The sequence below is a fragment of the Eubalaena glacialis genome, chromosome 7 (genome assembly GCF_028564815.1).
Source record: "Eubalaena glacialis isolate mEubGla1 chromosome 7, mEubGla1.1.hap2.+ XY, whole genome shotgun sequence".
In the NCBI taxonomy this organism is placed as follows: Eukaryota; Metazoa; Chordata; class Mammalia; order Artiodactyla; family Balaenidae; genus Eubalaena; species Eubalaena glacialis.
In genome coordinates, this window is record NC_083722.1 from 43,289,810 (window position 1) to 43,308,749 (window position 18,940).

Consider the following 18,940-nt stretch of genomic DNA (forward strand, 5'->3'; position numbering starts at 1 on the left):
TTGCGCACCATGCAGGAGCTCATAAACTACTGATGATATGTACGCTGTGCTAAGCCAGCTTGATTAAGTATTAACACAGTTTTTGATACTTAGGGAAATCTGAAGTCAATTTTCACATCGACTAAATTAAAAAGTTATTTCTATAAGAGCAAAAGAGTAGACTTTTCTCCAAGTTCAAAGCATGTCTACAAATTTTATTATTTAGCCTTGGCTTGCAATTCACCTGATGACTGGTGTATCTTCCTGTCAATTTTGTAATCTATCCAGCCTACTCTTTTTCAAAGTATCTCTTTTTTTCCCCCACTCTTGTCTATTACTTCACATTTCAGAACAAGTTGGCAGTAATGATTTTCAGATGAGTATCTGTAGCTGAAATGGAGCTTCTCAGCCTTAACTCACAAATGCATTCAAGTCAAGCGTTGAATGAGGCTTGTGCTACTTTTGAGTTTGTAGTTTTATTCACAGCTTTGCAGATGAAGTCGCCAGCTTCCATCACTTTGTAAAGATTCACACCCTGGTGAGACAAAGATGACAGTGATACCAAGTGGGAAGGGGGGTTAAGGAGAAAGAAGACAAAACAGATTCTTTTTAATTGTATTAGTAGTTACTTAACCATTTAAAATTACTAAACAAAATTCTGTTCATTATTGATGGGGGGCAGCATTTATCTCCATGAATTATGTAGATTTAGATTTTTCTGCTTTATTAAAACATATCTTGAATCTGACCCTAGTATAAAACCATAGGCTAGCCACACCTGAATAACTCAGTGTAATTCATGCTGATGCCTAAACTCTACAAAGGACAACAGTGGAACCAGAAAGACTCTACAAAATATCAGTGAAGGGCAATTAAAATGATAATCATTTGGAGGAGTTCAAAGATAAGGACTTAGGGGGGAAAAAAAACCCCTCTTAGTATATCTTAGTATGTAAAGAAACAAACCTTATAAAGCTGTAAGAAATATAGGAAAGATGAATGTATAATTTTTAACCATGTTCAGAAACACTCTTACTGGCATGAAATTGAAGGAGGCAGTCCAATAAAATGAAGTAGTATTTAGTACACATCTGGAACTTGTTTGCCTGAGAGGTTGTACTGTCTGAAAGCATAAGTAGGATCAACAAAGGCTTTGGTAAATCCATGGATGACAGATCGACAGTTGGGTATGAAGGCCAAGTTCAAGGCAGGCTCGTCATCTTGGGCTTGGTGCAGCCAAAGATCACCATCATCAAGGTTTCCACCCTGCACCTGTGCTGTCACTGGGGGGGAGGGGGGTGGAATGGGGGCACAGTGTTAGGTGGATTAACCAGAGATTTGCCCCATGTAGTATTTCGTAAGCTCCTATGTCCTCCCTCAACTCAGACTAGAAACAACAGGGACTTAAAATCAAACAGACTCAGGCTCCCTTGCTATTAAGGAGTAGTTTTTAAAATTTATGTAAGTTTGTCATTTTCTTAAAACAGACAAGTATAAATACTCATAGGGGCTTTTCATACAAGTGATCAAAAAGAGATCATCATTTTAATATAGGTAGTTACTTGTCTCTAGAAACTTTTAGGGCACTGTTTTCTTTGTAGTTTACTTCTGTTTAAAAATCACCAAAAATATTTTGTAAAATGACAAGTAATTTTCACTGTTTCTTTTTATTATGAAGTTGTTTTTAGGGTACTAACATGTGCTTTGGTTTTGTCATGGTAATGGTTTTGGGTGGAGTATCTGTTAGGCACATTTTGGTTTTACATCCTTAATCTAGTAATACGTAAATTTTGTAAATAATAAGCTACATGTGTGTCTTTCATTTCTGAATTACATCTAACAAAAGATAATAAGATTTTAGTCACCAGCATTCTTCTTTGCTTTCCAGTAATTCCATTGATAGCAATTACGCAGTGGGATTGGTTGGTATTGTACCAAAGGATTCTGTTTTGGCCTTCCTCTACTGTTTTATTTAATGAACAGATACCTTTATGAAATAATGTTGTATTTATTCTTAAATCATTTAGCACTTAAACCAGGTGCTTAAATATATCTCATGTACTATGATCCATTCTGGGGTTTCAAGAACTTCTCGCAGAATATGGTTTCTGTCTTGAGGGTGCCTGTGGTAAAGCAGGCAATATGGAGCCCTAAACAGGAAATCCAGTACTTCCACTAAAGTCACTGAGAGAGAGAGATGCTCGGATTATCGTGAGGGCAGAGCTGCAGGGTAGTCAACCCACTGAGGAAAAGGGTATGGAAACAAATGGAGAGGAGTGTGTCAGGGAAGGGTGCCAGGAAGGTAAATCCTGACCTGAGGCTTGTACGGACAGTATGAGTCCTTGAGAAGAAGTAAGAGGAAAGAGGCACTGTCGGCAGAGAAGAGTACGAGACATCTGAAAAATACCATGGAATACATGGAAAGTAATGGGCAGAGGTGACTGGAAAAGGTATAAAAGGTATAGAACACAGCCTTGCTTTTCAGGAAATGGGAATCCACTGATGAGTACCCAAGCAGGAGCAAGGCATATTCATATTTGTATTTTAGATAAAATTTTTTATGGTAGCATGGAGGATGAGTTTAAAGGCAGTCTGAAGCCATCAGACCAGTGTGGAGGATGAATATCCAGGAAAGAGATAAGAACTTGTGCTGATGTAGCTACAGCAAGGATAGTAAGGGAGGAACAAACAACCAAAATATTTTAGAAGTTGAAGCAGTAGCTCTTGGTAGTTGAGTAAGCATGGGAGACATAGTGATACAGGTTGTACAGAGAATCTTGGCTTGTTGGCTGATATCCAAAGTAACAACTGTCCTTGAACTGTGAAATTCTTAGGAATGGAGACATGGCTTATTTGCATTTGGACCCACATGGCCTGACACATATGAAGCAGAGTTCATATGTTGACTCAGCTGAGTTCAACCAAGTCATTTAAATCTTCAAGAAAGGATTTCTATGAATTGGGAGTTTGGGATCAGCAGATGCAAACTATTATATACCGGACGGATAAAACAACAAGGCCCTACTGTATAGCACAGGGAAATGTATTCAATATCCTGTGATAAACCATAATGGAAAAGAATATTAAAAAGAATATATATATATATAACTGAATCACTTTGCTGTACAGTAGAAATTAACACAACATTGCAGGTCAACTATACTTCAATAAAATAAATTTTAAGAAAAGAAAGGATTTCTACTTCTGTCATGGTCATACATTTCTAATGGAAATGATGGAAGCAATCAGGCTACTTTGTAATAGCTATTTCTAACCAGAGAAGAGAGGCTCCTGGTGTTTAGTGCCAAGTGGTATCAGTCTTTCACTGAACATTATTGAGGTTCTCTAGGCAACAGGCACCTGTGAATCAGCTGTCATACTATATTTCTGCCTGCAGGGGGACCTAGACACAGAAAGAAGATGGTTCTACAACCTCGTGGTAGGTTCAGAGGAAGACACAAAGGTAGCCTGGAAACACGGAGGAGAGGAACCCAGCAGTGTGGGCCTGGGGAATCAGCAGGGAGATGTTAGAAGGTGCATTATTGAGGATGGTGGTGCCTCACTCTCCAGGTGAAATCAAGTATGGGCAGTAAGGCTATTCCAAGGGGTGGTGAAAGCAGGAGCAAGGGGTGGAGGTGAGAAACTGAATGCCACAGGGAAGGAGACTGCAGACAAGCTGGCTGCTGCAGGAACATCGTTCAGTAGAGTGAGGGAAGAGGAGAGAGAGGAGAGATGGAGAGGACAATTCCATTCTGTAATCCAGGTGATGCTTTACATCTCAGAAAACATTTTGAACTTCTGATAATCTGTGAACAGTTTTTTGCCTTTTATATTTTATCCTTAAAAAAAAAATCTGCCTTAGAATGGTAGGCCATTTTAACAAGCATGTGGCAAAACAAGGTACTAATTTTGGTGGGTTATTATAGAGCATGTGACTTTTTCAGGTAACACTTGTAAAGAGAGTATTCTTGTTCACATACTAAGTATTATTAAGCTCTGATCCTCCACTGGCCATTTTAAAAGTGCCGTGGGCTCTCTTCCAGAAGCCCTACTTGTCACCATGAGAAAATCAAGATCTTAGTTTTCCTCCAATGAAAACAAAACAGCAAAAACAATAATCATAATAGCAAAGACAGGCTCAAATATGCAAAGTGTGTGAAATCAAACTGGATACTAGATGAAAAAGGACTTTGGAGGTCATGAAACACCATAAAAATGTGAAATGGTAGCATTATTGGTGATCTAACTATAGCAATAAGTTACTTTATAAAGCCTCCCACAAGAATTTTTTATTGCATTTTCCCACTGTGCATTTTAGCAAAGAGCAAAAGTGTAGTAAAACTTGACCTCAAAGTTGCTTCCCAAATCCAAGAAGCATTCCAATTTGAATCTGCAAGGAATGTATGAATATTAAAATATGCTAAGTTAACTTACTGTCTTGACCCCCAGGCCATTAAGCATGTAGATCAAATCCTCAGTGGCTACGTTCCCAGAGGCACCTTTTGCATAAGGGCAACCACCTAATCCGGATACTGCTGAATCCACCACATTAATCCCCATCTGGAAAACAAACCCAGACACTCAAGGTTTGTCTCTTTATGGCATGTAAGTTGTTGCATTTCTATTTAACCTGTTCCAAAGAGCAAACAAGGAAAATCTGAACCATGATTCCAACCTATTCACTTACCCACCTGCTGCTAGAACAGTCCCCGAGGTGCTAATTTCTTTTCTGACTAATCTCATCTTTTAGGCTAACAGACACTCTGCTAAGGATCTCGGGAATGAGAATAATCTTAGATCAAAATTGAAATGGTGTTTTCATTGATAACAGAACAAAGGTAGGGGATGAAGATTGAAGTAAGATAAATACACACATGGGGTGTATTTTCCAATCTAATTTTGAGCTTTAGTCTAAAAACCTTATATAACCAACATGAAAGATTTCCAACATCCTGACTCAAAATCAAGGTGCCTTAGAAGACAGACGGAGTGTGGTGGGGAGCTGTCCTTATGTTTGAACTTGTATTTTGTGGGCTCAATGTATTCACTCAATTCACCCAATCTTTACTGAGCCATTACTTTATTTTGTGCACAAAACCCTGCTGTTTTGGGAGAAGCGAAGAGACACTTAAGAGGCAGGACATCCACCACTAACAATTGTAGCAGCTCACATTTACTGGGTCCTCACTAAGTGCTGGATATTATTATTAATACCTTATGATACTAACTCACAATTCCCACAAAAACCCAGGAGATACTCTTCCATCATCTCCAAATCACAGATGAAGAAACTCAAGTACAGAGGGATAACACATTTTGCCCAAGGTCACCTGTGTCTCCAGAGAATTCACACTCTGCTGTGATTTGTGGCCTCTGGAAACATGCAAGTTGGTTCATGTTATGAGTCTAGGGATATCCAAGGTGGAGATCTCTGTGGACTGGAAAAGTTGTGAAAGACATGAGCACAAAAGGGTCTGAAAGGGACCCTGGGGATCAGATTTGAATAACATAAGCAGAGCAGCCCTCTGTGGAAAGGGACAATTGGGAAATCAGAAGCCACCAAGAGGCTAATCTGACTCTTCACTCCTGGACATTGAAGAAAAAGTAACATGACCTCAGCTAAAATGAGAAGTGCTGGGAAACAGAGCCCTTGGCCAATCTGCTAGAGTTTCTGATTCTGGAGGTCTGGGCTGGGCCCTGAGAATTTGAATTTTTAACAAGATCCCAGATGCTGTTCTCACTGCTGCTCTGGGGAATCACACTTTCTTTTTCCTTTACTTTTTTGATAAACTTTTTATTTTGTAATAGTTTTAGATTTTCAGAAAATTTGGGAAGAAAGTACACAGCATTTCCATACATTACACACAATTTCCCCTATTGTTCACATCTTACATCATTATGGTATATTTGTCACAACTAACGAACACATATAATATGTTATTATTAACTAAAGTCCACACATGATTCAGATTTCCTTAGTTTAGAAGCTAATGTCCTTTTCCTGTTCCAGGAACTCATCCGGGTACCACATTACATGTAGTTGTCTTGTCTCCTGCTGTGGCTGTGACACCTTCTCAGACGTTCTTTGTCCTCATTGACCTTGACAATTTTGAATTGTTACTTGTCATGTGTTTTGCACAATGTCTTTCAATGTGCGTATGTCTGATGTTTTCTCATGGTTAGACTGGAGTCCTGAAGTTTTGTGAGGAGAGCAACACAGGGGAAGTGCCATTCTTAACACATCATATCAAGGGTGCGTACTATATGGTTTACAACTGGTGATGTTCACCTTTACCTCATGCCCCCTTGTCCATATGGTACTTTTTGGAAAAAAGTCACTATGTGCAGCTCACACCTAAGGAGTGGAGAATACCTACCTAAATTATTTAGAAATTTCCCATATGAGAGATTTGTCTATTCTCCCATATTTATTTATTTCTTCAAACATTTGTTTATATCAGTAGAGACTCATGGGTATTTATTTAATACTTTGGGTTGTAATCCAATATTCCCTTATATGTCTTGTCACTCACGTTGTTTGAGATTTAGCTGTTGGGAGCTCTTCAGGTGGCTCCTATCTCCTTTGACATGCCAAGGGGGCTGCACATTTTTTTAATTGAAGTATAGTTGATTTACAATGTCGTGTTAATTTCTGCTGTACAGCAAAGTGATTCAGTTTCATATATATGTATATATATGTATATACATATATATACACACACACAGAGATATATATATACACATATATATACATATATATATATATATATACACACACACACACACACACACACACACACATTCTTTTTTATGTTCTTTTCCATTACGGTTCAAGGGGCTGCACAATTTTACTGTTCTGAATTTTCTCTGGTGAGACCTTGCATGTTTACCAAGGCTCCCAAGGGCAGAACCATAGTCCAAAAGCCATGGATGCCTTTGGGACTAATGCAAGTTTACAGATATAATTTGTTTGCTTCTGTACTTCCATTTCTCCTCATTATACTCTTCAACATGGGAATGTGGCAATGGCTCTTCTTCCTTTATCATGACCTCTCTCAAAGCTCAATCATATTTGGGTGTTAATAACTGACCAGCTAAAGTACTGGTCCATTTAGGGCAGTCTACATTTGCGGTGAATCAAAATAGTAAGTTTAAAGAATTATGCTCTAGGAGTGAAATCTGTGGAATTGTCCAGTAGTTGGAAAAGACAAAGGTTCAGACACTGAGCTCATCTCTGGAAGTCTGCCAGGACATCAAATAGGCAGAGGCATTCTTCACCTATAGGTTAAAATTTATCTATTCAGTAGAATTGAATCTATCACTCCAGGAGAAAGAGGTTTCAGTGGTTCTCAATCCCTACTAATTATAATCACCCGGGGACCTTTTAAAACTAACAGCCAAGCTTCTCCCCAGAATCTTTGTCTGGGAATGGGGTCAGGCATTGGTATTTCTTTAAAGCTCCCCTCTGGTGATTCTCTTGTGTAATTAAGTGTGGGAACCCCTGAGGTAAGTTTCTCATCCATCTCTGACTTTATCAACTGTGGGTATGAGTGAGCTTTCATTTAGAGATGCTCTGTACCCTGGGGCAGCAAAGAGTTAATCAGGATGGATCAACTTTTCAAGAAAACCTGTTTTTGAAAGAACACCCCAAAAAGTATGAGGTAGTGAATGTCAGCAGTACCAGCATGAGAGGTGAAAGATGGCTTCAGCCTACCATGAGGGCTTATGATTTGTGCAATTTTCTGTATGTGCATTAGACTTTGATAAACATCAATGACAAAAAGGAGGTGTTGTTGGAACTGAAGGTAAACACGAAAACTTAAACTGGTAGGAAAATAACCTGGAACTTTTTTTCTGTTGAGCAATTAACTAGTAATTAGTCTTAATTGCCAATATCCAATTCCTATCAAAAAAGTACTTCCTAGGAATATTTCGCAAATTCTAAGCAAATAATTAGGTAAGAAATAAAAACAGATATATATGGGTGAGTGTATGTGTCACACATGAAACACACCCCTTATATATAGATTCATTACAGTATGTTTTATATGAATAAAAATTAGAAAACCATCCAAATGTCTGCAATGGGGACTAATTTAAATTAATTAAGGTGTAGCTGTAAAATGGAATGATAAATGCTATGTAAATGCATAGTTAAGGGAAAGAAACATATTACAGGACATTATAATGGTATATGGAAACATAATCCCATTTCTAAAAAAAAAAAGGTAGAATTTGGATGATATACCAAAATGCCAACAGCAGTGATCACTGGGTGGTGTGACTATAGGTAATTTATTTTATTTTAATTCTGTTTGTCTTTGTTTTCTAATGGCCCCACAATGAATGTAATTACATATATAATTAGAAAAAGAAAGGTGTCTGCAAACTGTAGCCTGTCGTAGAATGACAGTAAATAAATGAAAATGAGAATAAATAAACCTATGACTGAGTTTATTGACCAACAATTTATTTTGCAACTAACTGATCTTTCAGGGTGTAAGTGTGCAGGGCTAATCTGTGTGCATAATTTTGTAAAGGCAGACGCTATCTGGGTGAAAGCCTCCCTGGAAAATGGTCCTTCCCTCTTTCCTACCATCACATTCGCTCTGGAACAGATTATATTTCTGTGAGTCTTAGTCACAAATCAATTGAATCAATTCTAAGAGCAGTATGTGGATTTAAAATTTCAATAAGCAAATTTAAAGAGAGTTTATTAAAGTATACCTTAGCTGTGAATGAGACTATTAAGATATGTGTTCCTTTTAAAGTCTCTCTTCAAAAAAAAAAAAATCACAGTACTTTAAAAATAGAACTTTCTACATAATATCCTCTCAATTCTGTCCTCTATTAAATGTGCAATTCTGTTCCCCAGAAAAACATATCTTCTCAATGTATAGTGTTACCCATACACTAAGTTAGATGACTTTATTTTGGAACAAGCTGCTTTGGAAATTTCTAGTCATAGTCATCTAAGAAAATTTGATTTCACTGTGTATGTTTTCTTTACCTCGACTTCCCTATTCCATTAGAAACGGTACATAATATGATGTAAACAAGTTCTTAACAGAGCAGGAAGAAAAACATTATTTCTTCTCTGTTCTTTATGGTAAATAGAGGAAACATGTTTTTACTTTGCTACTGAAATCATAGTATTATAGAAAATGCATTGCTATAATATCCTCATGTATTTGATAATAGTAGATGGGTTGCATAGCTGATTTTATCATACAAGAGACTGCATTAAAATATTATTCTTAGATATTTCCTTTCCCATGTCTCCAAATCTAAAACACTGCTTTTCAGATGGTCAGATTCCTGGCGTGTATGTGTGTGTGTGTGTGTGTGTGTGTGTGTGTGTGTGTAAGCACACAAGCACAAATGGTTTTCTGCACCACACAGTATGTTGCAAAATAAAGCATTTGGGTTTTGTTTTGAAGGAAATATCTTCAGATCAATAACCACAAGATGGCGATGTAACACCAAAATCCACCAAGTTAAAGTCAAGCATTGAACTGCCACTGTGTTCCAACCCAGAAACAGCAAATACGTAAGTAAATAGCTTTATATTATTCAAATAAATATTTTGTTACCTTTAAAATATGGAAACTTTTACTAATGGTGTGTAGCACATCATATGTGGTTCAATGTAGTCAGTATATTTTTTATTATTCTTCCTTTGACTTGAACATGTTTATTGAGCATGTTCTATGTGCCAGGGACCTGGAATACATACAAAGCTCTGTAGCTCATGGAGATTAGTGTTAGAAATTAATATTACTATACATTTTGTCTGTTACTGAGAAGTCGTTCACTATTGCCAAATGAGAAATGATTCTCTCTAGAACTCAGGGAGCTAATTCTCCCTAAAATGAAACAAATCCAGAACTCAAAGGGTGGAGGTGACTTTGGCTTCCACTTTCCTCAAAGCTCATGACCAAAGCTATTAACACAGTGACCCAGGTTATGAAAAGCCTGGTGAGTGCGGTTATGGGCTCCATCTGCTTGAGCTCCCAGACGTGTACTTGGACTTAAGGCTGAGGAAAATGGATAAAATATGAGTGACCACTTCTTCTGGAAAATTGCAAATTAGCTGTAGATATAGCACGAGCATTATCACTCTGTACTACAATCTCAGGTGAGCTATGAGGAGAGTTAACTTTGTTAATTTTGCATAGTGCTTAGATGCCCAGATCATGCTGATACAGTAACTGAAAGTATCATCTCGACTTTTTCTCGTGCTGTAAAAACTTATTCTCCAAACAAAACTGAGAAATATGATAAGAGGAGACAAAGAAATCATTTCCCCAAATGTATAATCTTCCCTATATGTCTGATTTCAAAATATTTAATGAAATCTACAATTTTAGGTATTGAAGTTAGTAAAGTATTAAGGAACATATAGAAGAATTTTGGCAATGTTACTTTTTGAAATGACATCTACTTTTTTTGCCAAGACCAAATTTTTCTTTAGAAATCTGTAATAATATTACATTTGAATTAAAATAACAAGTAAATCTCTGACAGGGAAATTACTCATTTTGGGATCTAAGTTACTCATGAGGAAAAAGACAAATATTCATGTAGGATAAAATATTACAAATATACTCATTTTTCTAAAATTTTTCCCTTCAACTTGTTCCTCACAGCTAATATTCCCTCCAACAGAGGATTGTAATTATCCACATATGATGCGCTACTTCTCCCCCAGCAGCCAGACCAGTGTCACTAGTGGGTCACAGCACTCTTTCCAGGGAGCCCAGATCTTGCTCTGAGATGCTACTCACCCAGCACTCTAAAGAATTACCATATATTGAGTTTTGGTACCAACTACTGGCCATTCATGTGTACTGTGAATATACCATGCTTTGTAAACCACAGATAGTGAACCACTGGCATGCATGAATAAAGCCCAGTGTTTTCATAAACTGAAGTTATACACCAAAATTGGTATGCAAATCATGATACCTTGCTGTTGGGGGTGAGTAAGCTAACGTGATGGATTACTAATGCTTTCATAGACCATCTCTCATCTTTGAAAAGGGTTTCCTACACGTTTCACTCCTCCCTGCCTCACCACACATAATGAGATAGATTATATTCGTACTTTCATGTAGTATATTTCAAACTGAGATAGAAATGGGAGTGTGTACATGGAAGGAAATAAGGAAATGGAAAAACATAAGGAAATTCTCAATTTCAGTAGACTGAGAAATAATAAATACTATTAGTGAATATTGATTGAAGGCTTATTATATCACAGATACTGCACCACATACTTCACATATGAGAAAACTCCACAAAATCAAGGTAAGTGGGCAGTAATTCATGCTCATTTACTGATGAGGAAAGTGAGGCTTAGAGAAGGAAAGTGACGGTCCGTGCTTCACACATTTAGTATGAGACAGAGTTTAACAGGTATAACATTTGCGTGCTACAGTTCAGTATTAATAGTTAACTGACTATGTGCTAATTAAATGCCAGCTGCATCACTAAACACTTTACACACCTGGTTGCATTTAATCCTTATAACAACTCCGGGGGGAAGGGTGTGAATTAGGAAGAGAGCCATTGACAAATCAAAAGACTCCATTTTCTGAGGATGTGGTATGTATATACAATGGAATACTACTCAGCCATAAAAAGAATGAAATAATGCCACTTGCAGCAACATGGATGGACCTACAGATTATCATACTAAGTGAAGTAAGTCAGAGAAAGACAAACATCATATGACATCACTTATATGTGGAATCTAAAAAATGATACAAATGAACTTATTTACAAAACAGAAACAGGCTCACAGACTTCAATAGCAAACTTATGGTTACCAAAGAGGAAAAGTGGTGGGGGGGATATATTAGGAGTTTGGGATTAACATATACACACTACTATATATAAAATAGATAACCAACAAGGACCTACTGTATAGCACAGGGAACTCTACACAATATTCCGTAATAACCTACATGGGAAAAGAATCTGAAAAAGAATGGATATATGTATATGTATAACTGAATCACTTTGCCATACACCTGAAACTAACACAATATTGTAAATCAAGTATACTCTAATTTAAAATAAAAATTAAAATTTTAAAGAGACTGAAAACAAAAAAAAAGACTCCATTTTCTCATCATACTTTCTTCAACTCTCTGAAAAAGTTTCTACACAACTCAACATTATCAAGAAATTGAGAAAGTAAAGGATTGTTGTCCCAATGGTTGCATTTCTAGGAAGCTAGCCCAAGAAAATAGCCAGAAATGTTAATATAGACTTATGTTCAAGGATGACTATTCTTTGTATTATTATTTGTAACAGTGGGAAAAAAGCCCATAAATGAAATGTACAACAATAGGGAAATAGTTAATAAGTTATGTAAGACAGTTATGAGACAGTTAAATGGTTTTGAAGAATATATAATGGTATGGAAAAATGCTGATAAGAAAATGGAAGATAAAAGAGTAGGAGAGTAACTATATTTGGTATAACTCATTTGTATTTCCAGATTGTTAACAATTATCTGTAATAAATATATACTACTTGTAATTTGTACAAATGAGCCATATTAATAAATGTATACCCTTCTTTCTCAATCATTTCCTTCTTCTGCCAGGACAACACCCCAAAGTACACTGGTCGACTTCAGGCTCTATTTTCTCATTTCCTGGGTTCAATCCAAACCCTACAGATGACTCCTCTCAGAATCATCTCCTCTTTTCTGTTTGTGAGTGGATATCACTGGCTCCCATGTGTACTCCTTCAGTTACCATCCATGCTCTCCAATCTACTGGCACAAAATAAAATACAGATTTCTGTGCCTTACACCAAAATCTGAATTTTTTTCTTGTAAAGCCCAAGTATATGCAATTGTTTCAAACTCCAAGGTGACTTTTATGGATAATAAAGTTTGAAGATCTCTAACCTTTCAGTTTAGCCATTCATCTGTAGCAGACAGTACTGGCTTTTCACCAAAAGATCTGTCACCTTTTCTTCCGGGACTCAGCTAGACAACATTACATAACTGCCCTTCTGTGTAGGTGAGGCTGCGTGACTGTGGGTTAGCCAATGGCATGAGAGCAAAGTGATGCAGGCCATTTCCAGAACAAGTCCTTTCAGAAACTACGTGTCTTCTTCCTTTTTAATAGTCAAATGCCCATGACAATGAGGCCTGAGGGAATGGTGTAGGCACAAAATGGAAAGAGCCAGGTCCCTGAGCGAACACCTGGAGGAAAGATGTCCGCTGCCAGGAACACATGCAGTGGACAATCTAATTAGTGAGGAACAAACATCCCTGTGTTTTAGCCATTATTTATGTTGGGGGTGGGGGGTGCAAGGTCTGCTATATCAGCATAGCCAAGTAGAACTAATACACCAACTGATACGGTTGGATTAAAATCTGCTAGCTATTTTCTATATGTTCTATTTGCTCTATGTTTTGTTTTTCTTCTTTTTCTATCTTTTGTTAATTGAGCATTTTTTATGACCCTATTTTATCTCTTCCTTAATATTTCTACCTCTTCTTTAAGTTGTTGAGTAGTTACCCTACGCTTTACAGTATAACTTAATACAATTAAATTAATATTATTTAATTAATAATAGCCTACCTTCAAATATCTATGCCACATGGAGGTAAGGATCTTACAGTATTACATACAATATATTCTCAATTCCTTCCACCCATCCCTGGTGTTACTGTTTCCCTACCTTTTACTTTTGCATGTGTAAACTCACAATACCTTGCTACTTTTTTTCCTTTAGACAGTCGGTTCTCTCTTAGAGCAATTAAAAGTAAGAAAAAAGTAATTTCATCTTGATTTATTTCATATCTGAGTTCTCTGAAGGAACTTGTCTAGAAAAGAAGAGCAGAGATTCAAATCCTGGCATTTAGTGAACACTCACTTTTTGGAATTAGGAGAAGGGAGATGAATTAGTGCAGGGGGAAGTTCAGTGTCACAGGACAGGGTAGAAATTTCCCTAAATATACCACAGTGACGAATGCTGAAGGTAGTTAAAGAAAATGAGACCAGAGAAAATTTATTGGATTCATGCCATTGACAAAGTCTGAAATGGGTCGTTTCAGCAGAGATAGAACAGGAGTGAGGTGGCGATAGATTCAAAAACAAACAGAGAACCTACAGCCTTGTGCTTTCAAGATCAGTTTCAGGAGACAGATTTCTGCTTGAACCTGCTCTGCCACCTGTTAGCTGTGTGATCTGGAGGATGTTACTTTACCTCTCTGTTCCCCCAGCTGTAAAATGAATTTAATAGCACTGATTCACGGGCTTGTTCAGGATACAATGTGATGTTCCATAGAAAGCGCATATCCCATAGGTTTGTACATAACATGTGAGAAGTCTTGGCTTTCACAAGTATATGATAAGGATATAGAGGCAGACGGAGGATGTGTGTGTGACAAATGAAGAAGAGAGTTGGGGCAGGTTTCAGTGTGGAAGTATGCAAATGGAGAGATAGGTGAGTTGGCAGCCATGAAGGATAGGGTTCACTGAATGGGGGTAAAGAATGAGGCTGCACTAGAGGAGAAAATTAACCAAAAAAGCCTTAGGGAGGTAGGGATGAGTTTGAGGTTAGGGCAGAAACATAGAGCTGAGCCTGGAAATTAATAGATAAAACTGTGCCATGAGGTAGGGCAAAAGGAGAGGACAGACAGAGTGACAGAGACTCTTAAAGGAACAGTGACCCCAAAGCTTCCAAGGAAAATCAACAGTCAATCTTCTTAGAAACACAATAACTGAGTTCATCGGCTGAGAGCCCTGGAAAAAGTTGACCATCTCATTCCAGCTCCTCTTAGACCCAGCCTTACCCCGCTCCCATGATGCTCTCAATGTGTGCAGAAAAAGTGATGAATGGAGACAATGGTAACAAAGTGAGGGGGAAGAAAAGGGGACACAGATGGATAACTAACACTGTGTAAACATTAAAGATTTTGCATCTATAAAGGTAGAAGTCACCATGTATTTTAGTCAAAATCCCTTATACGATTAATTGATTAGTGGACTGATTCTTGTTTAAAGGGAAGGAGCTAAGCCCCAGAGCTCTTAGGGGGTTCCCCAAAGTCGCAGAGGTCTTTGGCGGTAGAGACGGGTCTAGAATTCAGGTCTTCATGCTTCTGGAGTTGCACTGGTAGGAGATAAATAATTTCCAGTTCCAAAATGGATGTTAGTGGGAGGCCTGCCTAATATTGTGAAAATATAAGTAAATGTTCAGAAAAGAAAAAAGAACGTTAAGAGAGAGAAAGAAAAAAAAAAGAATTGAAAACACAGTGGTGCTGACAAAGAACTAACAGCGTTATCAATACTCACAAACCAGGCAGGGCTTGTGATAATGGAAAGATTAAACCTTTTTTTTTTTTTTTTTAAGTCAAAGCAGCAAGCAATATACATTAGCATCATGAGGTCAAGAACTTCACGCTACCTCACTCCATGATACCCTCAGTATATGGCATAATACCTGGAACAGAACAAGTTACTATTCAAATGTTTTTGAAAGTGTAATTGAACAAATTCAAATATTTTGAAGAACAATTGCAGGATCAAGGCCTGAGTGCAAGTCTGACTATACATGGTGTGAACTGAACTTGATCCAATCCAACTGGAGACACAGAACGATGCTCTGAGGATAGCAAAATCAATGAGCCATGTCAGTGGATCACTACCTACTTTGCTCCCTAAACTTTCTTCTCTTGGAAATGCCATAAAGATAAGTTTATGGCACCTGCTTGTTTGTTTGCTCAGTGACTCTTTGTTAATCTTGGCGGCAGCTGTTGGAACCAAAATTGAGTCAATCACAGGCTCCTCCCCCAGAATGTGGCGCAGAGACAAAGACAGACTCTATCTTTCTAAGAGGTGAGATGTACAGCACATGAGCTATGGACAAGCAATTTTTTCCATGGGCGGCGAGCAGCAGAGTAATTTGGTCTGTAGGAGGGGGTGGAAAAAGACATTCGAATTAGAGAAATGCCACCTGAATTCCAGACAGCTTTTTGGTCCTTCCTGAGATCCAGCTTCATTTCCTCCCCACCTTTGTTTTTTTGTTTTTGTTTTTTTCTTGTGTGTGTGTATATAGTCATCTTTATTAAGACATCTAGATTCTCATGGGCATCTTCTTTTCTCTCATTAGAAAATCCACGGTTTATTTGAGAATGGTAAAAAGGGACAATATCTTAGTGTCATTATGACAAGTTTTCACCTCATAGGAAACCTGAAAGGGGCTCTGGGCCTCCCAGGTCACCAGACTGCCTTAACAGACCTGCCCACACTCAAGTATCTTCTGGAATTCCTTATAAATTTCAATGGGCACCCGGGCAACAGAACATTCTATTACTCTGCTGGTTTTTAAGGTGCAGGTCCAGGGTTAAATATTGTGTCCAAACTTAACATTTTAAAATTGTCCAGGCTTATTTTCCAAAAATAGTGTATTACTCACTTTACCAATCTCCATGCCAAATAAAGGACCCCAAAGCATTAAATGATAACCTCAAAGAAGTTCGGTGAGGCTCCTCTGCTCTCCCCAAATCAAGTTATTTGGAATCCCAAGCAAATGCTAGTACCACAAACGCAAGGCAGTAGTCTTTCCCAAAAAGCCCCACCTTTGTTTTTGAAATAAAATTTAATGAGAGCTGTGCCAAGTAAACCATGTAGTAATCCAAGGAAGTACGTACTATTATTATCATCCTCATTTTATATGTGAGAAACTTGAGCCACAGAATGTTTACTATGACCATGCATAGTGACACATATTGGCTAAGTGGTGAGAGCTGAGATTCAGAATCAAGTGGGAAGGCTTCCAAATCTCTGCTCTTTGCTTGTCTTGTCTTTTAAGAGGTTTTCGTGACACACCCCTATATCCTCATAATACAGTCTCTTTTTTGCTTAAGGTAGCTTGAGTTGGCCACTGTTGCTTGGAAACAAAAGAGTAGTAACTAACACATCATTAAGTTAATGACCTGGCAGACAAGATATTCATAAATACAAAGAACTACAATGCAAAGTAGAGTGTGGTAGCTATTATGAAGATTATAAACAAAGCTGTTCAGACACATCAGTGAGATGGTTTCTATATTTTATCATGAAGCAAGGATGGGTGGGGTATGGTGAAAAGTTTGATGACTAGTTTGGCTCTGAATTGGGCCTTGAAGGATGTTGACAAGTGGGGGATGGTGAGGGAAGGGATATTCTATAGGGAGGGAACAGCTTGAGAAAATACAAGCTTGAGAAAATACACAGATGATGAACAGGCCAAGGGTACACTGAGATTTTAATGAGACTTTTATTGTAGGGAGTGTTGGGGTGTGGATGGAGTACAGCTCCTAATCATGAGGACTTGGATGCCTTTCTATACGAGCTGAACTTTATTCTCTAGAAAATAAAGACCTACTTAAAGCTTATGAATAATCATGCCATCATCAGCATTTTGTTTCAAACAGATTTCGGTAGCAAGGGAGCAATAACTGAGAAGGATAAAAGGTTGAGAAATATCTAAGTAGAAATACTAGTCAGAAAATTAGTGCAATGCATCCATTCAATGGTGGTGAGTATTTAAAGTGAAGCAAAAGTAAAAAAAAAAAAAAAAAGTTTTTTTATTAAGGAATAAATTTGAGATAAGTTTATGAGATAAAATGGTGTCTAAATAAATGAAGACTAATGGTAGATAACATACTAAGTAAAGTCAGAGAAAGACAAATATCATATGATATCACTTATATGTGGAAAAAAGATGATACAAATAAACTTATTTACAAAACAGAAACAGACCCACAGACATAGAAAACAAACTACGGTTACCAAAGGGGAAAGAGGGGGATAAATTAGGAGTTTGGGATTAGCAGATACACACGACTATATATAAAATAAACAACAAGGACCTACTGTACAGCACAGGGAACTCTACTAAATATTTTGTAATACCATAGAAGGGAAAAGAATCTGAAAAAATATATATATATATTCAGTTTTATATATATATATATACATATATATATACACATATATATGTATATATATATACACATATATATATGTATATACATATTTATGAGGTGTCATTAACAGAAGCCCTGTGATTTCTAGCTTAACTAAGTGGAGGGTGCTCCATGAATGGGAATCATCAACTCTAGCGGAAGGTAGAAGCTGCTTTCTTGAAAATCATCATAGATAGAGAAAACTGGATATTTAATACATAATGTTTCTTAAAGCCTTCATGATTGTTCAAAACTAACTTTAATTCCTTTTTTAATCTTTCATTACATACCCATTTCCACTTGCTTGTCTGCTTTGGGGATGATCTCATGGTTTGGTAATGCTCAAACTCATGATTCAATATTCTTATAACTCAAAGTATTGGTCTCCATGGGGCAGTAAAATAATTTTACAAGATATAACTATGTGCTTCCCGGGTCCCTGAGAAGAGTCCAAGGCTCCTCCTCTCTGCTGAGTACCAGGGATGTGGTTGTGGGTAATGTGTGACAGAAATCCCAGGCACATTTAGAGGAGCCCCAGAACAGAAGGGACTGGTTCTGCTTCCAAAAAGGTGGGCTGGAGGGGGATTACAAGACTCAAAAATCTCCCACCCAGCTGTGGGATGCCATGGCAGCAAAGGCTAAGTGAGGTGCCTGGCAAGTGGGACTCAAGGCAGCTGGAAAGGCAATAGGGCACTCATGCCTGGCATAGAAAGCATACAACAATTTCTCATTTTCCCCGGTGGGGCTGAGAGATCACTGGTGGGCAGGAAGGAACTAGGATCATGACCAGGAAGGTTCAGAGAATAGGCCAACATCCACAGACCATGGTCACAGTACCATCACAAGGACAAAGGATGAACAGGCTAGAGAACTCCATCTCAGGGCGACAAGGGAGGACTAAGATACCATCAGACCAGGTGACCCTTGCCCCATGGCAGGATGATACTTCAGCTCCCATCTAACTTAGCTCTCCTGTAGGAA

General features: G+C 37.8%; 1 protein-coding gene across 3 annotated transcripts in view; it reads right to left on the reverse strand.

Moving 5' to 3' along the window:
- Positions 1-412: 412 nt before the first annotated feature.
- The window catches only part of HMGCLL1 (3-hydroxy-3-methylglutaryl-CoA lyase like 1), a 147,740-nt gene continuing 129,212 nt past the window's right edge, over positions 413-18,940 (reverse strand). For all 3 annotated transcript variants that reach the window (XM_061195181.1, XM_061195180.1, XM_061195179.1), the window contains 2 exons: positions 4,414-4,539; positions 413-514 (listed from right to left, as the gene is read on the reverse strand). In XM_061195181.1, coding sequence (XP_061051164.1) covers positions 413-514; positions 4,414-4,539 — 228 coding nt within the window. The remainder of the gene's footprint in view (positions 515-4,413; positions 4,540-18,940) is intronic.